The 16,746-nt window shown below is 47.0% G+C and overlaps 1 protein-coding gene across 2 annotated transcripts in view; it reads left to right on the top strand.

Moving 5' to 3' along the window:
* The window catches only part of SLIT1 (slit guidance ligand 1), a 617,918-nt gene that overhangs the window by 62,827 nt on the left and 538,345 nt on the right, over window positions 1–16,746 (top strand). For both annotated transcript variants that reach the window (XM_068257843.1, XM_068257844.1), the window contains exon 3: window positions 6,793–6,857. In XM_068257843.1, the coding sequence (XP_068113944.1) occupies window positions 6,793–6,857 (65 nt within the window). The remainder of the gene's footprint in view (window positions 1–6,792; window positions 6,858–16,746) is intronic.

Below are 16,746 nucleotides of genomic sequence, written 5' to 3'. Positions count from 1 at the left end.
CCTACGTATATGTCTGTCCTTGCCTACGTATATGTCTGTCCTTGCCTACGTATATATGTCTGTCCTTGCCTACGTATATATGTCTGTCCTTGCCTACGTATATGTCTGTCCTTGCCTACGTATATGTCTGTCCTTGCCTACGTATATGTCTGTCCTTGCCTACGTATATATGTCTGTCCTTGCCTACGTATATATGTCTGTCCTTGCCTACGTATATATGTCTGTCCTTGCCTACGTATATATGTCTGTCCTTGCCTACGTATATATGTCTGTCCTTGCCTACGTATATATGTCTGTCCTTGCCTACGTATATATGTCTGTCCTTGCCTACGTATATATGTCTGTCCTTGCCTACGTATATATGTCTGTCCTTGCCTACGTATATATGTCTGTCCTTGCCCTCGTATATATGTCTGTCCTTGCCTTGATAAAGGGGACCGTACTGGCCCTGAAATGATAACCGGCGAATGATCAGGTGATTGTACGTGTGTGATGGAACAACAAAAGTTACACTGTTCCTGACAAGACTGTGTGAGAATCCATACTTTGGACAGGGTTGCTCTCACGAGTGATTACCCATGATTCAAATGAGGATTAATTGGCACAGCTGGATTACAAGGGGTTATTTACCCATAATTCCAGCTTGAAGGAGGAAGTGCGCCAGTGTGAGGCTTGAAACGTGACCTATAGGAAGCGTGCAAGCTGTTTGGAACGCAGGGTGGACACTGGAATTATGGGTAAATAACCCCTTGTATCCCCGCTGCACACCTGCGCCAATTAAGCCTCATTTGAATCACGAGTAATTACTTGTGAGAGCAACCCTGCTTGTGGATCGCTGATGGGAACCTTTGCTGATTGAGGTCTGGAACCCTCTACAAGTCGCAATCGCTAGCGTATTGTAAGCAATTTCATAAGCGTTTTCTGGCGATTTTGGGAGAGATTTTAAAAAGTGTAAGCTTTCTGCCAGCGATTGTGATGGTGATCTGCGATTTTAATTCTGATTGGTTGTTTCAAAATATATATATTTATATATATATATATATATATATATATTTTTTTTTAGCGATTCATGAGCGATTTGCTAGTGCTTCAATACTTTACATAGGAGCACAAACGCTCCCACAATGCTGCACGTCCTGCAATTGCAATTTGCTTAATCACAGTCGCTCTAGTGAAATCTGTCCCATCCATTTACATTGGCAGAGCGTTTAGGGAAATCGCTAGCTATTTATCACGCTCCCTAAACGCTCAAATAAGCACTTTAGTGGGTTCCAGACCTTGTTTCTGTTGTGATAGGCAAAGGCGAGAAGTTATAAAAAGAGGCCCTGTAGTGGCTTATAGCAGAATGCAGTAAAGTACTCAGGATTAGAGATGGCCCGAACGGTTCGACCGCGAACTTCAAAAGTTCGATCCGCCCCCTATACTACATCATTAGGGTCTACTTTGACCCTCTACATCACAGTCAGCAGACACAGGGTAGCCAATCAGGCTACACTCCCTCCTGGAGCCCCCTTATAAAAGGCAGGCAGCGTCAGCCTTTTCACTCACTCGTGTGGCTGCAGTAATTAGAGAAGGGAGAGAACCTGCTGTAGACATAGGGAAAGCTTAGTTAGGCTCTTGGTAGGCTTGTTAGCTTGCTCCTTGCTGATATTTATTGCTAAAAAGCACCCCTCAACAGCTCTTTTGAGAACTAATGTTGTTCTTGTGATCCCTTTTTTTTTTTTTTTGTGTATGTGTGTCCCACAGACACTTGTGTTGCATATACAGCCCTCTCAGTCAGTCGTAGCTGCCCCTTGGTAATTCCTACTGTGCCACTGCCGGGCCCAGCACATTCAGTGACTACCTGTGTGTGTGACAGCTGCACATTCGTAATACCAATCACTGCATACCTACCTGTTCAGTTCACCTACCTACGTAAGCACACGTAGTGTTGTATACCACCAGTCACTGCACCTGTTCATGGTACCTGTGTGTGTGTGACAGCTGCAAATTGTATTGACACCAGTCACTGCATACCTGTTCACTGCACCTGTGTGGCTGCACATTGTATTAGTCAAGTCAGTGCATACCTTTCACTTTATCTCCCCCAATATGGGCAAAAGAGGCAGGCCACTCGTAGGTCTGTTCGAGGTCGTTCTGTCGTGATTTCGGGCGGCCCTGGAACAAAGTACAGTGTTCAGAAGGCGCGTGCCATCAACCCCCAAGATTGTCAGGACGTAGTTGACTATTTAACACAGAACACCTCATCTTCCTCAGCTTCCGCACGGAAGCGTGACATATCTTCCTCCTCCTGCTCTGATTCTGGCACCCCACTTAACACTCAGTCGGCCGCCACCACCAAAGTGCCATCATCACAGGGCTCAGCAGTGTGGAAATGTTTTTGTGTGTCTTCCTCAGATGAGAGCAATGCCATCTGTACTCTCTGCCACCAAAGATTGAGCCGTGGAAAGACCTGCGTAGGGACAACTTCCTTACGAAAGCACATGATTGCAAAGCACAAACTGCAATGGGATGTCCACCTGAGGAAAAGCAACACACAAAAGCAAAGCCACACACTGCAGTGGAAGATACCAGGCAGCAATTATTTTTTAAAAAAGGTGATACCCAAACTGTACTGTGATGTTGAAAGGCAAGTGGTGACATCTCTGGCACACAGCGTTGGGTTAAGGGTCCATCTGACCATGGATACCTGGTCTGCAAAGCACGCTCAGGCCTGACCGAAGACTAAGTCAGTCCCCACACAGCATCTCTGCCTGCACGCTGTGTGACTGCCTTCTCCGCCACCACCAACAGGGTCCAAGACTCCAGGTGGATTCCTGAATCTTTAAGGCCGCTGCAGAAAGCGGCCGCTATAATAACTTTTCTGGTGCGTGTACATGCCTGACTAATTTTTCTGGCTGCACTGCGGCTGCAACAACAAAACAAAAGGCATGTACATGTGTCAATTCCCCTTCGTGATCGTCACCTTGCCGCGGTGAAGGGGCTTGTGTATCACAATGAAGCAATGACCGCCGGCTATTTGAGTGTCCTGGGGGGGGGGGGGCAGGCACACCCAAGATAATAAGGTAGTTGCTTCATTGTGGACAGACCAAATTTAATCAGCTGGACAGTCACTGTTGTTCTATCATTGAGCTACCACAGCCCGGCGACCATATGGGCTTGAAAACCGCCATGGCCTGCACTCTCGCCATGGTGCGCACCAGTCCAGCACAGCCGTCACTACACAAACAGCTGTTTGCGGTGCGTTACACAGTGAGTTTGGTGCATCAGTGTGAAGCAGAACTCTAATTACACTCCCTGATTGATGTATACACATGCAAGATGTTTTCAAGCACTTTAAGCCTCATCTACACGCGTACCCGCGCGCCGCATTCGATTCCCCGCTCGTCCCCGCCGGCGCCACTTATCTTCCGCTCGATTCCCTGCCATTGTCCCCTCGCGGGGAGCGAGCAGGGAATCGGCGGAAGCAAGATCCGTCCTGTTGGATCTTATCAATCAAGCCGCATCAGCGCCTCGATTGATAAGGAGCATCGCCCATAAAACGCTGCTTTGCGTCACATCCAGATTTTTCCCCGGGACTTGTGGCGTCTATCCCACTCCGCCATGTCCCCCTACAGGTGTTAGACCCCTTGAAACATCTTTTCCATCACTTTTGTGGCCAGCATAAATGTTTGTAGTTTTTAAAGTTCGCCTCCCCATTGAAGTCTATTGCGGTTCGCAAAAGTTCGCGCGAACAGAACTTTTGGCGAAGGTTCGCGGTCGAGGTTTGCGAAACGAAAATCGGAGGTTCGAGCCATCTCTACTCAGGATACCCACTTTTATGGTGATATACCTGGTTTCAGCACCAAAAACACTTCCTATATCTATGTATAGCTGTAAACTGGTATGTGGCTCTGTTTTATTTGCCAAGCGCGTCTGAGTCGTGCGTGGAATTGGGTTTGGCACATACAGGACTTTAAAGCACAACTGAAGTGAGAATAATATGGAGGCTGCCATATTTACTTCCTTTTAATCAATACCAGTTGCCTGGCTGCCCTGCTGGTCTATTTAGCTGTAGTAGGGTCTGAATCAGAGGGGCTCACAATCTAGTCCCCACCATAGTCGTGTAGTGTATGTTTCGTAGTCTAGGGCCAATTTAGGGGGAAGCCAATTTAGTTATCTGTATGTTTTTGGGATATGGGAGGAAACCGGAGTGCCTGGAGGAAACCCCCCACAGACAGGGGTAGAACTTACACACTCCATGCAGATAGTGGGGGATGCAGTACTGCAAGGCAAGAGTGCTAACCACTACGCCACCGTGCTGCCCCCTATAGACCTAGATCTTTCGTCCTGTCTGATTATATTATTTTCCATTGATTTATGGTCAAAATCAAACAAAAAGTCAATCGATCAGACATTTTGGAGAATCAATGCTCTTGCAAATTGAGTGAATCTGCAGGGAATTGAATGGGAAAATCGATTAGTGTGTAGGCACCTTTAAAAGCAAGCCTCTATCAATGCAGTTCACTTAAATGAGTCTTTGAAGCAAGTGTGATCTGGTGATGCTGTCACACTTGGTCTAGCTCCACACCTGCCTTTTATCAGCACACAATTACTTTCAAAGAAACTGTATTATGTGTGGCTGCAGGGTAATTGTCAGGACTGTGCCTTACAGCACTAGAGTCCCCAAGTCAAGTGTCTGGCAGGACACGCTCTGCATGGAATCTGTATATTGCCTGGGTGAGAGTACTAGATGTATTCTGTAAAGTGCTGCAGAGGATGTCACTGCTATATAAATACATAATAATAATATGGTAGGACATTAGACTGTGACTATGGTAGGATTAGAGTGTGAGCTCCTCTGAGGACAGTCAGTGACATGACTATGTACTCTGTAATGTGCTGCAGAAGGTGTCAGTGCTATATAAATACATAATAATAATATGGTAGGACATTACACTATGACTATGGTAGGATTAGAGTGTGAGCTCCTCTGAGGACAGTCAGTGACATGGCTATGTACTCTGTAATGTGCTGCAGAAGGTGTCAGTGCTATATAAATACATAATAATAATATGGTAGGACATTACACTATGACTATGGTAGGATTAGAGTGCGAGCTCCTCTGAGGACAGTCAGTGACATGACTATATACTCTGTAATCAGCTGCAGAAGATGTCAGTGCTATATACATACATAATAATATGGTAGGACATTAGATTATGGCTATTTATTTATTGTATTTATAAAGCACCAACATATTACGCAGCGCTGACTAGACAAGACAAGACAAATAACATTTATATCGCGCTTTTCTCCTGGCGGACTCAAAGCGCCAGAGCTGCAGCCACTAGGACGCGCTCTATAGGCAGTAGCAGTGTTAGGGAGACTTGCCTAAGGTCTCCTACTGAATAGGTACCTGCTAACTGAACAGGCAGAGCCGAGAGTCAAACCCTGGTCTCCTGCGTCAGAGGCAGAGCCCTTAACCATTACACCATCCAGCCACTTACTATGGTAGGCTTAGATTGTGAGCTCCTCTGAGGACAGTCAGTGACATGACCATGTACTGTGTAATGTGCTGCAGAAGATGTCACTGCTATATAAATACATAATGATAATATGGTAGGACATTACACTATGACTATGGTAGGATTAGAGTGTGAGCTCCCCTGAGGACAGTCAGTGACATGGCTATGTACTCTGTAATGTGCTGCAGGAGATGTCAGTGCTATATAAATACATACTAATAATATGGGAGGACATCAGACTATGACTATGGTAGGATTAGAGTGTGAGCTCCCCTGAGGACAGTCAGTGACATGGCTATGTACTCTGTAATGTGCTGCAGGAGATGTCAGTGCTATATAAATACATACTAATAATATGGGAGGACATCAGACTATGACTATGGTAGGATTATAGTGTGAGCTCCCCTGAGGACAGTCAGTGACATGGCTATGTACTCTGTAATGTGCTGCAGAAGATGTCAGTGCTATATAAATACATACTAATAATATGGGAGGACATCAGACTATGACTATGGTAGGATTACAGTGTGAGCTCCCCTGAGGACAGTCAGTGACATGGCTATGTACTCTGTAATGTGCTGCAGAAGATGTCAGTGCTATATAAATACATAATAATAATATGGTAGGACATTACACTATGACTATGGTAGGATTAGAGTGTGAGCTCCTGAGGACAGTCAGTGACATGACTATGTACTCTGTAATGTGCTGCAGGAGATGTCAGTGCTGTATAAATACATAATAATAATATGGTAGGACATTACACTATGACTATGGTAGGATTAGAGTGTGAGCTCCTGTGAGGACAGTCAGTGACATGACTATGTACTCTGTAATGTGCTGCAGAAGATGCCAGTGCTATATAAATACATAATAATAATATGGTAGGACATTAGACTATACTATGGTAGGATTAGATTTTGAGCTCCTCTGAGGACAGTCAGTGACCATAATATAATGCAGATGTTGCTGTGCACCTCCTCTTTTGTATATCGCTCCCTCTTGGAGTTGTAAGCTGCGTCACAGGTTTGATTTCTTCTGCTTTGTATCCAGGCTCTGAATGGTTAAGTGATTTTCAGTTACAAACCGTATATGTGTACAGTGCTGAGTGAGACAAGAAGTGACAGAGGTCAGAATGTTTGCTAATGACCAGACAGACACAGTTTCTTGTACTGTTTATCGTTTCCTAACCTGGACACAAGTTGCCTGCAGGTACAAGCAGAAGATGTGACAGGAGGGAAAACATGTCCATTAACTAATCACTCTTCCATGTGTCTTCCTCAAGGCTGTTCTTGGATTTCACTGGACAGGAAGAGTCTATTGGAAATCCCTGAGACGATGCTGCCTCGGGCAAGTCTTATCTCACTTTACTATCTTCTGTTTTATGAAAGCAAAATCATATTCGCCATCTTGGTAAGTCTTCTGCCCCTTCGCCATCTTGGTAAGTCTTGTGTCCCTTCACCATCTTGGTAAGTCTTGTGTCCCTTCACCATCTTGGTAAGTCTTGTGTCCCTTCACCATCTTGGTAAGTCTTGTGTCCCTTCACCATCTTGGTAAGTCTTGTGTCCCTTCACCATCTTGGTAAGTCTTGTGTCCCTTCGCCATCTTGGTATGTCTTGTGTCCCTTCGCCATCTTGGTATGTCTTGTGTCCCTTCACCATCTTGGTAAGTCTTGTGTCCCTTCACCATCTTGGTAAGTCTTGTGTCCCTTCACCATCCTGATAAGTCTTGTGTCCCTTCACCATCTTGGTAAGTCTTGTGTCACTTCACCATCTTGGTAAGTCTTGTGTCCCTTCACCATCTTGGTTAGTCTTCTGTCCCTTCGCCATCTTGGTTAGTCTTCTGTCCCTTCGCCATCTTGGTAAGTCTTCTGCCCCTTCACCATCTTGGTAAGTCTTGTGTCCCTTCCCCATCTTGGTAAGTCTTGTGTCCCTTCCCCATCTTGGTAAGTCTTGTGTCCCTTCACCATCTTGGTAAGTCTTGTGTCCCTTCACCATCTTGGTAAGTCTTGTGTCCCTTCCCCATCTTGGTAAGTCTTCTGTCCCTTCCCCATCTTGGTAAGTCTTGTGTCCCTTCACCATCTTGGTAAGTCTTGTGTCCCTTCCCCATCTTGGTAAGTCTTCTGTCCCTTCACCATCTTGGTAAGTCTTGTGTCCCTTCACCATCTTGGTAAGTCTTGTGTCCCTTCACCATCTTGGTAAGTCTTGTGTCCCTTCCCCATCTTGGTAAGTCTTGTGTCCCTTCACCATCTTGGTAAGTCTTGTGTCCCTTCACCATCTTGGTAAGTCTTGTGTCCCTTCACCATCTTGGTAAGTCTTGTGTCCCTTCACCATCTTGGTAAGTCTTCTGCCCCTTCGCCATCTTGGTAAGTCTTGTGTCCCTTCACCATCTTGGTAAGTCTTGTGTCCCTTCACCATCTTGGTAAGTCTTGTGTCCCTTCACCATCTTGGTAAGTTTTGTGTCCCTTCACCATCTTGGTAAGTCTTGTGTCCCTTCACCATCTTGGTAAGTCTTGTGTCCCTTCGCCATCTTGGTATGTCTTGTGTCCCTTCGCCATCTTGGTATGTCTTGTGTCCCTTCACCATCTTGGTAAGTCTTGTGTCCCTTCACCATCTTGGTAAGTCTTGTGTCCCTTCACCATCCTGATAAGTCTTGTGTCCCTTCACCATCTTGGTAAGTCTTGTGTCACTTCACCATCTTGGTAAGTCTTGTGTCCCTTCACCATCTTGGTAAGTCTTGTGTCCCTTCACCATCTTGGTTAGTCTTCTGTCCCTTCGCCATCTTGGTTAGTCTTCTGTCCCTTCGCCATCTTGGTAAGTCTTCTGCCCCTTCACCATCTTGGTAAGTCTTGTGTCCCTTCCCCATCTTGGTAAGTCTTGTGTCCCTTCCCCATCTTGGTAAGTCTTGTGTCCCTTCACCATCTTGGTAAGTCTTGTGTCCCTTCACCATCTTGGTAAGTCTTGTGTCCCTTCACCATCTTGGTAAGTCTTGTGTCCTTTCACCATCTTGGTAAGTCTTGTGTCCCTTCCCCATCTTGGTAAGTCTTGTGTCCCTTCCCCATCTTGGTAAGTCTTGTGTCCCTTCACCATCTTGGTAAGTCTTGTGTCCCTTCCCCATCTTGGTAAGTCTTCTGTCCCTTCACCATCTTGGTAAGTCTTGTGTCCCTTCACCATCTTGGTAAGTCTTCTGTCCCTTCACCATCTTGGTAAGTCTTGTGTCCCTTCCCCATCTTGGTAAGTCTTGTGTCCCTTCACCATCTTGGTAAGTCTTGTGTCCCTTCACCATCTTGGTAAGTCTTGTGTCCCTTCACCATCTTGGTAAGTCTTGTGTCCCTTCACCATCTTGGTAAGTCTTGTGTCCCTTCACCATCTTGGTAAGTCTTGTGTCCCTTCACCATCTTGGTAAGTCTTGTGTCCCTTCACCATCTTGGTAAGTTGGATGTACCAATCTAGATTACTCCTGTTTTGTGTTACTGGCTGTTACAGTAAATTGTTAGCTTGAAATAAAGCATGGTTTCCATAGGACTGTGATTGACTCATATGAACCGTAGTGGAAATGCAGACATCAAACCAACAAGCGTTGACTCCGATGACACCTTTAATGATAACTATACAGGTTTATTGCCAGCTTTCCAAACGTCACGTTTCTTCTTCAGACATTATACAGACCTGGATCAGAACCGCACAATAACGGCTCTGATATAGTACTGTTCGGACACAGTTCTGTATGATGCCTGAAGAAGAAACCTTTGGAAAGCTTGCAATTAACCATGTACTGCATTTCCACTACAATTCATATGAGTCAGTCACAGTCCTGCTCCTCGACTAACACCGGACCGCACTTCACATGATGTCTCTAGCATGGCTGCTGCTAAGGCTTTCCAGTGGAGCTGCCACCAACTATGTCACCTTAAAGGGAACCTAAACTGAGAGGCATATGGATGTTTCCTTTTAAACAATACCAGTTGCCTGGCAGCCCTGCTGATCTCTTTGGCTGCAGTAGTGGTTGAATCACACCTGAAACAAGCATGTAGCTAATCCAGTCTGACTTCAGTCAGAGCACCTGATCTGCATGCTTGTTCAGGGGCTGTGGCTAAAAGTATTAGAGACACAGGATCAGCCGGAGAGTCAGGCAACTGGTATTATTTTAAAAGGAAAAATCCATGGCCTCAATTCACTAAGCTTATCTCCTGTCTTTAATAACATTTCTATAGTGATCACCATGGTGATAAGGCATGTAGTATTCAGGAAACATTTTACCTCAGGCAAACCTAAAGTTACATCTTCTGTCTTTAAGTTAAGGAGAGATCTCTAAAGTTAACTCTTCAATCCTTAAAATAACTCCAGAATTAGCAGCGCTGGCCCTATACTTTAAAGTCATGATATGACTGCTGCTTATTCTACTCAAGCAGCACTACATTTGGGAGGGTGGGAGGGGCTCGGCTGCCTCTCTTCCCGTGTCCTGATGTGCGAGCTGCCACTTAAAGGGAACCTAAACTGAGAAGGATATGGACTTTTCCTTTTAAAATAATACCAGTTGCCTGACTCTCCTGCTGATCCTGTGTCTCTAATACTTTTAGCCACAGCCCCTGAACAAGCATGGAGATCAGGTGCTCTGGCTGAAGTGTGACTGGATTAGCTGCATGCTTGTTTCAGGGGTGTGATTCAGCCACTACTGCAGCCAAAGATCAGCAGGACTGCCAGGCAACTGGTATCATTTAACAGGAAACATCCATATCCCTCTCAGTTTTGGTTCCATTTAAAGTGGATCCGAGGTGAACTTTTACTCATTACATAATTGTGTTCCTTTCCTATTGTTTATAGGGCATTCCTCAAGTCAAATACGTTTTTGTTTTAATACTCTAATTCCCTATAAACTAAATAAGCCACGCCCACAGGTTTTCAGAGAGCCTTGGCAGTAGCAAGGGCTCATGGGAGCTCAGTCTGGGCAGGAGGAGGGGGAGATGTTACTAGCCATTGATTTCAGAGGCAGAGGGGGGGAGGGAGGAGGAGGAGGGAGGATTAGGCTTATGGCTCAAGATACAGATCAGCCTGCCTCTGTGTAATGTTTACAAACAACATGGCTGCTGTCATTGTATCACAGGAAGAAATAATCATATTCTATTAAAGCTGTTTGCAGCTAGATTTGCTGTGTAAATCATCTAAACTTTACATAACATATATAGACAAGTTACTTGTTATAGTTAGTTTTTCATCTGGGATCCGCTTTAATCCCCTCATTTGTTGTCAGTTGAGGTGGGCGGTGCAGTCTGTGGTGGGGAAGAGGAGGGCGGGGCTGGTTCTCTAGAGTCACAAAATAAAGATCGCCAGTGATTGGAAGATGCAGCGAGCCAATGGCGGTCACATGATTTCCTCTATTTATATGAAGTGTTAAAGTACTTATGAGCCTTTTTAGAGACTAATACCGGTGTTGCTATTCCAGTGGGAGGGGAGAGGAGGCGCTATAACCTATTTGCCTGCACAGGTGTATCTGTGGTCAGACCAGAAAATAATAGAGCTGTTTGTATTAGGCTTAGCATGTATGGAAAATACGCCTCGCTTTCAGTAATTGCGGGGTTTCTTCGTATTAGACCCCATGTGGTAGCTAACAGCCTGCGGATCTGTATGGGGAGAGATGAGGAATTGTTGTTATGGAGATAATCGTACATCAGCATCCCACTGCCAGTGCCTGGCAACGCCCACAAACCATTCATCTTACTGAAGTTCTCCTGACTGGCAATGCTCGAAGCAAATAATTCCGGATTGTATGCAGATAGTATGCAGTGCTGAACTGTGTCATTCCAAAGCGTTTCCTGCAATCTGGTTGGCCCAATTCCAGAATGCAGACCGTTTGCAAGCTGGAAATATCTGCTCCTCATTAAGCATCTCTTCTCCTGACCACTAGAACATTAGCGTTCTGGCCATAAACTTAAAGGACCACTTCAGCGAAAAAAGTACGTTAAAATCTGATAGAACCAACAGGTTTTGGGCTAGTCCATCTCCTCCTAGGGCATTCTCAGTGTTTTCTTTGTTTTCAACAGCATTTCCTGAACAGCAGTTTAAAGGACAACTGAAGCTATAGGGATATTGAGACTGCTATATTTCTTTTTAAGCAATACCAGTTGCCTGGCTATCCCGCTGTTCCTCTGCCTCTAATACTTTTAGCCATAGCCCCTGAACAAGCATGCAGCAGATCAGGCGTTTGACATTATTGTCAGGTCTGACAAGATTAGCTGCATGCTTGTTTCTGGTGTTATTCAGATACTACTGCAGCCAAATAGACCAGCAGGCTGCCAGGCAACTGGTATTTTTAAAAGGAAATAAATATGGCAGCCTCCATATTACTGTCACTTCAGTTGTCCTTTAAAGAGACTCTGTAACCTAAAAAAGACCCCCTGGGGGATACTCACCTCGGGTGGGGGAAGCCTCCGGATCCTAATAAGGATTCCCACGCCGTCCTCTTTCCCACGGGGGTCTCGCTGCAGCCCTCCAAACAGCCGGCGACAGACCCGACTGTCAGTTCAATATTTACCTTTTGCAGGCTCCAGCGGGGGCGCTGTGGCTGCTCTCGGCTCCGAACTACACGGAAATACCCGATCTCAGTCGGGTCCACTCTACTGCGCAGGCGCCGGAAACTTGCGCCTGCGCAGTAGAGCAGACCTGACGGCGATCGGGTATTTCCGCCTACTTCGGAGCTGACAGCCGTCAGAGCGCCTGCGCAGGAGCCGGGAAGGTAAATATTGACGTCATCTTTCACGGAGGGCTGCAGCGAGACCCCTGAGGGACGGAGGACGACGTGGGAAGCCTCATTAGGATCCGGAGGCTTCCCCCACCCGAGGTGAGTACCCCCCAGGGGATCTTTTGACGTTACAGATCCTCTTTAAGGGACACCCGAAGGGACATGGGACATGATGAGATAGACATGTGTATGCACACAAATAACTTCCGTATGCTGTGTTCTTTTTTTTCTTTCTCTGCCTGAAAGAGTTAAATATCAGGTATGCAAGTGGCTGACTCAGTCCTGACTCAGACAGGAAGTGACTACAGTGGGACCCTCACTGATAAGAAATTCCAACTATAAAACACTTTCCTAGCAGAAAATGGCTTCTGAGCGCAAGAAAGAGGTAAAAAGGGGAATTTCTTATCAGTGAGGGTCACACTGTAGTCACTTCCTGTCTGAGTCAGGACTGAGTCAGCCGCTTACATACCTGATATTTAACTCTTTCAGGCAGAGAAAGAAAAAGTAACACAGCATAGTTATTTGTGTGCTAGGCACTGTACATACACGTCTATCTCTACATGTCACATGTCACTTCGGGTTCTCTTTAACTGCCAAAATAGTAAGAAACCAGCCAGCCTCCCTACTCACTTGCACACTATTTTCGCAGTTAGACTTTGCAACTGCAGGTCAGGAAATGCTGTTGAAAACAAAGAAAAATCCTGAGGATCTTCATGAGGAGATGGACTAGTCCAGTCAGTTCTACCAGATGTTTTACTGCCTACTTTGACGATGGTTCTAACCAATATCCAGCTGATTAGATCACTCTGATTGAATCTGCTGTAAATCAATGCCGCAAACGATGCCTGATCAATTTCTGTCCAAAATTGGTTGATCAGTCCTGGGTCTGTAGCGAGGCAGCAGCGGCTGGATGGTGTACTGGTTAAGGGCTCTGCCTCTGACACGGGAGACCAGGGTTCGAATCTCGGCTCTGCCTGTTCAGTAAGCCAGTAATTAAGTAAGGAGTTTATTGGGCAAGACTCCCTAACACTGCTACTGCCTACTGAGTGCGCTCTAGTGGCTGCCTCGCAAGCGCTTTGAGTCCGACAGGAGAAAGGCGCTATACAAATACTGTCATCATTATTACTGTCATTATCATGGTGCGGCTTAGGCTCAACACACACCATACAATCTAGGTTGTTCAATCTTACCACTTTCATGTAGTATAAGAGCTTTTACAATCAATCATCCAAGGTATTTTCAATCTGTTGGCCCTTATACTACATAGATTTGGTAAATCTGTACAACCAAGATTGTATGGTGTGTGTTGAGCTTTAGGTGTTGGCAGCTGAACTTAAACTCCCCTATCTGCCGGTGAGTGTTCTCTACATCCCTGCTGGATGCTCCTCAGGCTTATATCACACTGTATATTGGCATCAGCGATGCGGTGCGTAGTGTCCGCCGCACCGCCAAAAAAAGGGACTTCAGGGAACACCACGTTAGTGCACAGTGTTCCCTGTCTGGCCGAGCAGGTAAACTCATTGAGATAAATTATGCCATCTCAATGCAGGATGTGGTGGATCCCGGCGGTTTAAAGCCATGCACGGCTGCTGGCAGTCGATAGTCTGCCCCATCCTCCCCCCCCCCCCCCCCCCCCCACTGAAGTTCCCCCATGTCCAAATCCAAATCCAAAAAAGCTTTATTGGCAGGACAACATACATTTAGCATTGCCAAAGCAAAACAAAACATTAATATGGGGAGGGGGGATTGTGGGAATAAGGGAAGGATATAGGGGTTGGGGTATACAGTCCATAGGTGTGTGGAGGATGTAAGGGACAGTATGGGGGACTGGGATATACAGTCCATAGGGGGGTATTGGGGGGAATACAGTCCATGTGGTATCATGTTCCTCTCAGTTGGTGGCAGGCTGTGACATATCGGGCAGCTATTTGCACGTTTTTTTTTTTCTCCTCCCCCAGTAGGATGTAGAGTTTCCTCTCTTCATCTGTGGAGGTAAAATCCTGGATGTGGGCGGAGAGTCTCTGGAAGTGGGCGGTCCTCACAGGTGTGTATTTGCTGCAGTGTAGCAGGAAGTGGGCCTCATCCTCCAAGACCTCCTGGTCGCATTGTCTGCACAGTCTCTCCTCCTGGGGCTTCCATGTCTGTCTGTGCCGCCCTGTCTCTATCTCCAGGCTGTAGGCGGAAAATCTCTGGAAGTGGGCGGTCCTCACAGGTGTGTATTTGCTGCAGTGTAGCAGGAAGTGGGCCTCATCCTCCAAGACCTCCTGGTCGCATTGTCTGCACAGTCTCTCCTCCTGGGGCTTCCATGTCTGTCTGTGCCGCCCTGTCTCTATCTCCAGGCTGTAGGCGGAAAATCTCTGGAAGTGGGCGGTCCTCACAGGTGCGTATTTGCTGCAGTGTAGCAGGAAGTGGGCCTCATCCTCCAAGACCTCCTGGTCGCATTGTCTGCACAGTCTCTCCTCCTGGGGCTTCCATGTCTGTCTGTGCCGCCCTGTCTCTACCCCCAGGTTGTGGGCGGAGAGTCTCTGGAAGTGGGCGGTCCTCACAGGTGTGTATTTGCTGCAGTGTAGCAGGAAGTGGGCCTCATCCTCCAAGACCTCCTGTTTACATTGTCTGCACAGTCTCTCCTCCCGGGGATTCCATGTCTGTCTGTGCCACCCTGTCTCTACCTCCAGGTTGTGGGCGGAGAGTCTCTGGAAGTGGGCGGTCCTCACAGGTGTGTATTTGCTGCAGTGTAGCAGGAAGTGGGCCTCATCCTCCAAGACCTCCTGGTCGCATTGTCTGCACAGTCTCTCCTCCTGGGGCTTCCATGTCTGTCTGTGCCGCCCTGTCTCTATCTCCAGGCTGTAGGCGGAAAATCTCTGGAAGTGGGCGGTCCTCACAGGTGTGTATTTGCTGCAGTGTAGCAGGAAGTGGGCCTCATCCTCCAAGACCTCCTGGTCGCATTGTCTGCACAGTCTCTCCTCCTGGGGCTTCCATGTCTGTCTGTGCCGCCCTGTCTCTATCTCCAGGCTGTAGGCGGAAAATCTCTGGAAGTGGGCGGTCCTCACAGGTGTGTATTTGCTGCAGTGTAGCAGGAAGTGGGCCTCATCCTCCAAGACCTCCTGGTCGCATTGTCTGCACAGTCTCTCCTCCTGGGGCTTCCATGTCTGTCTGTGCCGCCCTGTCTCTACCTCCAGGCTGTAGGCGGAGAGTCTCTGGAAGTGGGCGGTCCTCACGGGTGTGTATTTGCTGCAGTGTAGCAGGAAGTGGGCCTCATCCTCCAAGACCTCCTGGTCGCATTGTCTGCACAGTCTCTCCTCCTGGGGCTTCCATGTCTGTCTGTGCCACCCTGTCTCTACCTCCTGGATGTGGGCGGAGAGTCTCTGGAAGTGGGCGGTCCTCACAGGTGCATATTTGCTGCAGTGTAGCAGGAAGTGGGCCTCATCCTCCAGGACCTCCTGGTCGCATTGTCTGCACAGTCTCTCCTCCCGGGGCTTCCATGTCTGTCTGTGTTGTCCTGTCTCTATCTCCAGGCTGTGGGCGCTCAGACGGTACAGGCTCAGGGTCTGTCTGTCTTTGTGGTGGTGTAGCCTCCCCAGATATGGAGCCATTGTGTACTCCCTCTGTAGTGATTGGTAGATCGCGAGTTTCTTGGAATTCTTTATGTCACTTCTCCATTCCTCTATGTTTCGTTCCTTGCAGCTTTCTATAGTCTGTTTTATTTGGGCTTTTGTCAGCCTGTGTTGGTGGCCTTGGCTGGGCTGGCTGCTGATGCTTTGCTTGAGAGCGCGTGGTATGGCCTCGCCCCCCTGGCTCAGTGAGGCTTTATGGTGGTAAGTGCTGGGGCTACTGCTCTGTATATGCGCCCAGTATGAGAGTGCCCTCTGCTGGATAGTAAGCCATAGTGGGAACCTGCCTAGCTCTGCCCGACAAGCTGAGAAAAAGAGAGAACACCAAGAGCCCAATATAGTGTAGTATGTACTGGTAAGGTATAATTGATAGAGTAATAATATTAATTTAATACTCACAAACCAGGGTTACCAAGTAGGCAACCACTGTCAAAGCAGGTGGGGAGATAGTCCTGACCCCACTCAGGATGAAAAAGTCTCTCTCTGTAGTAGAAGGAAGGGTACAACCCTCCACCAAGGGTGGACTTGATGTAGATAATAGGATAACAGAGGCGCCAATAGGATAAAAAACACTAAAAGAACTTAAAAACCCATCTTGGTAATAGAGGAGGCAGTGGTGGACTCACCCCCTCCAAGCAGAATATACGACTGTGGATTTTCAGTCAAAACAATTTTATTGGATACTCCAAATAAAGTGCAACGCGTTTCACGGGATACAAACCCGCTTCATCAGGTAATAACAGATAGGAGTAAACAGCATCTGCCAGTATCATCAACACTGAGCGCCTCTGTGTTGATGATACTGGCAGATGCTGTTTACTCCTATCTGTTATTGCCTGATGAAGCGGGTTTGTATCCCGTGAAACGCGTTGCACTTTATTTGGAGTATC

This window comes from Hyperolius riggenbachi, chromosome 10 (assembly GCF_040937935.1).
Source record: "Hyperolius riggenbachi isolate aHypRig1 chromosome 10, aHypRig1.pri, whole genome shotgun sequence".
NCBI classification, from domain to species: Eukaryota; Metazoa; Chordata; class Amphibia; order Anura; family Hyperoliidae; genus Hyperolius; species Hyperolius riggenbachi.
This window is presented reverse-complemented; position numbering and strand designations above follow the sequence as displayed.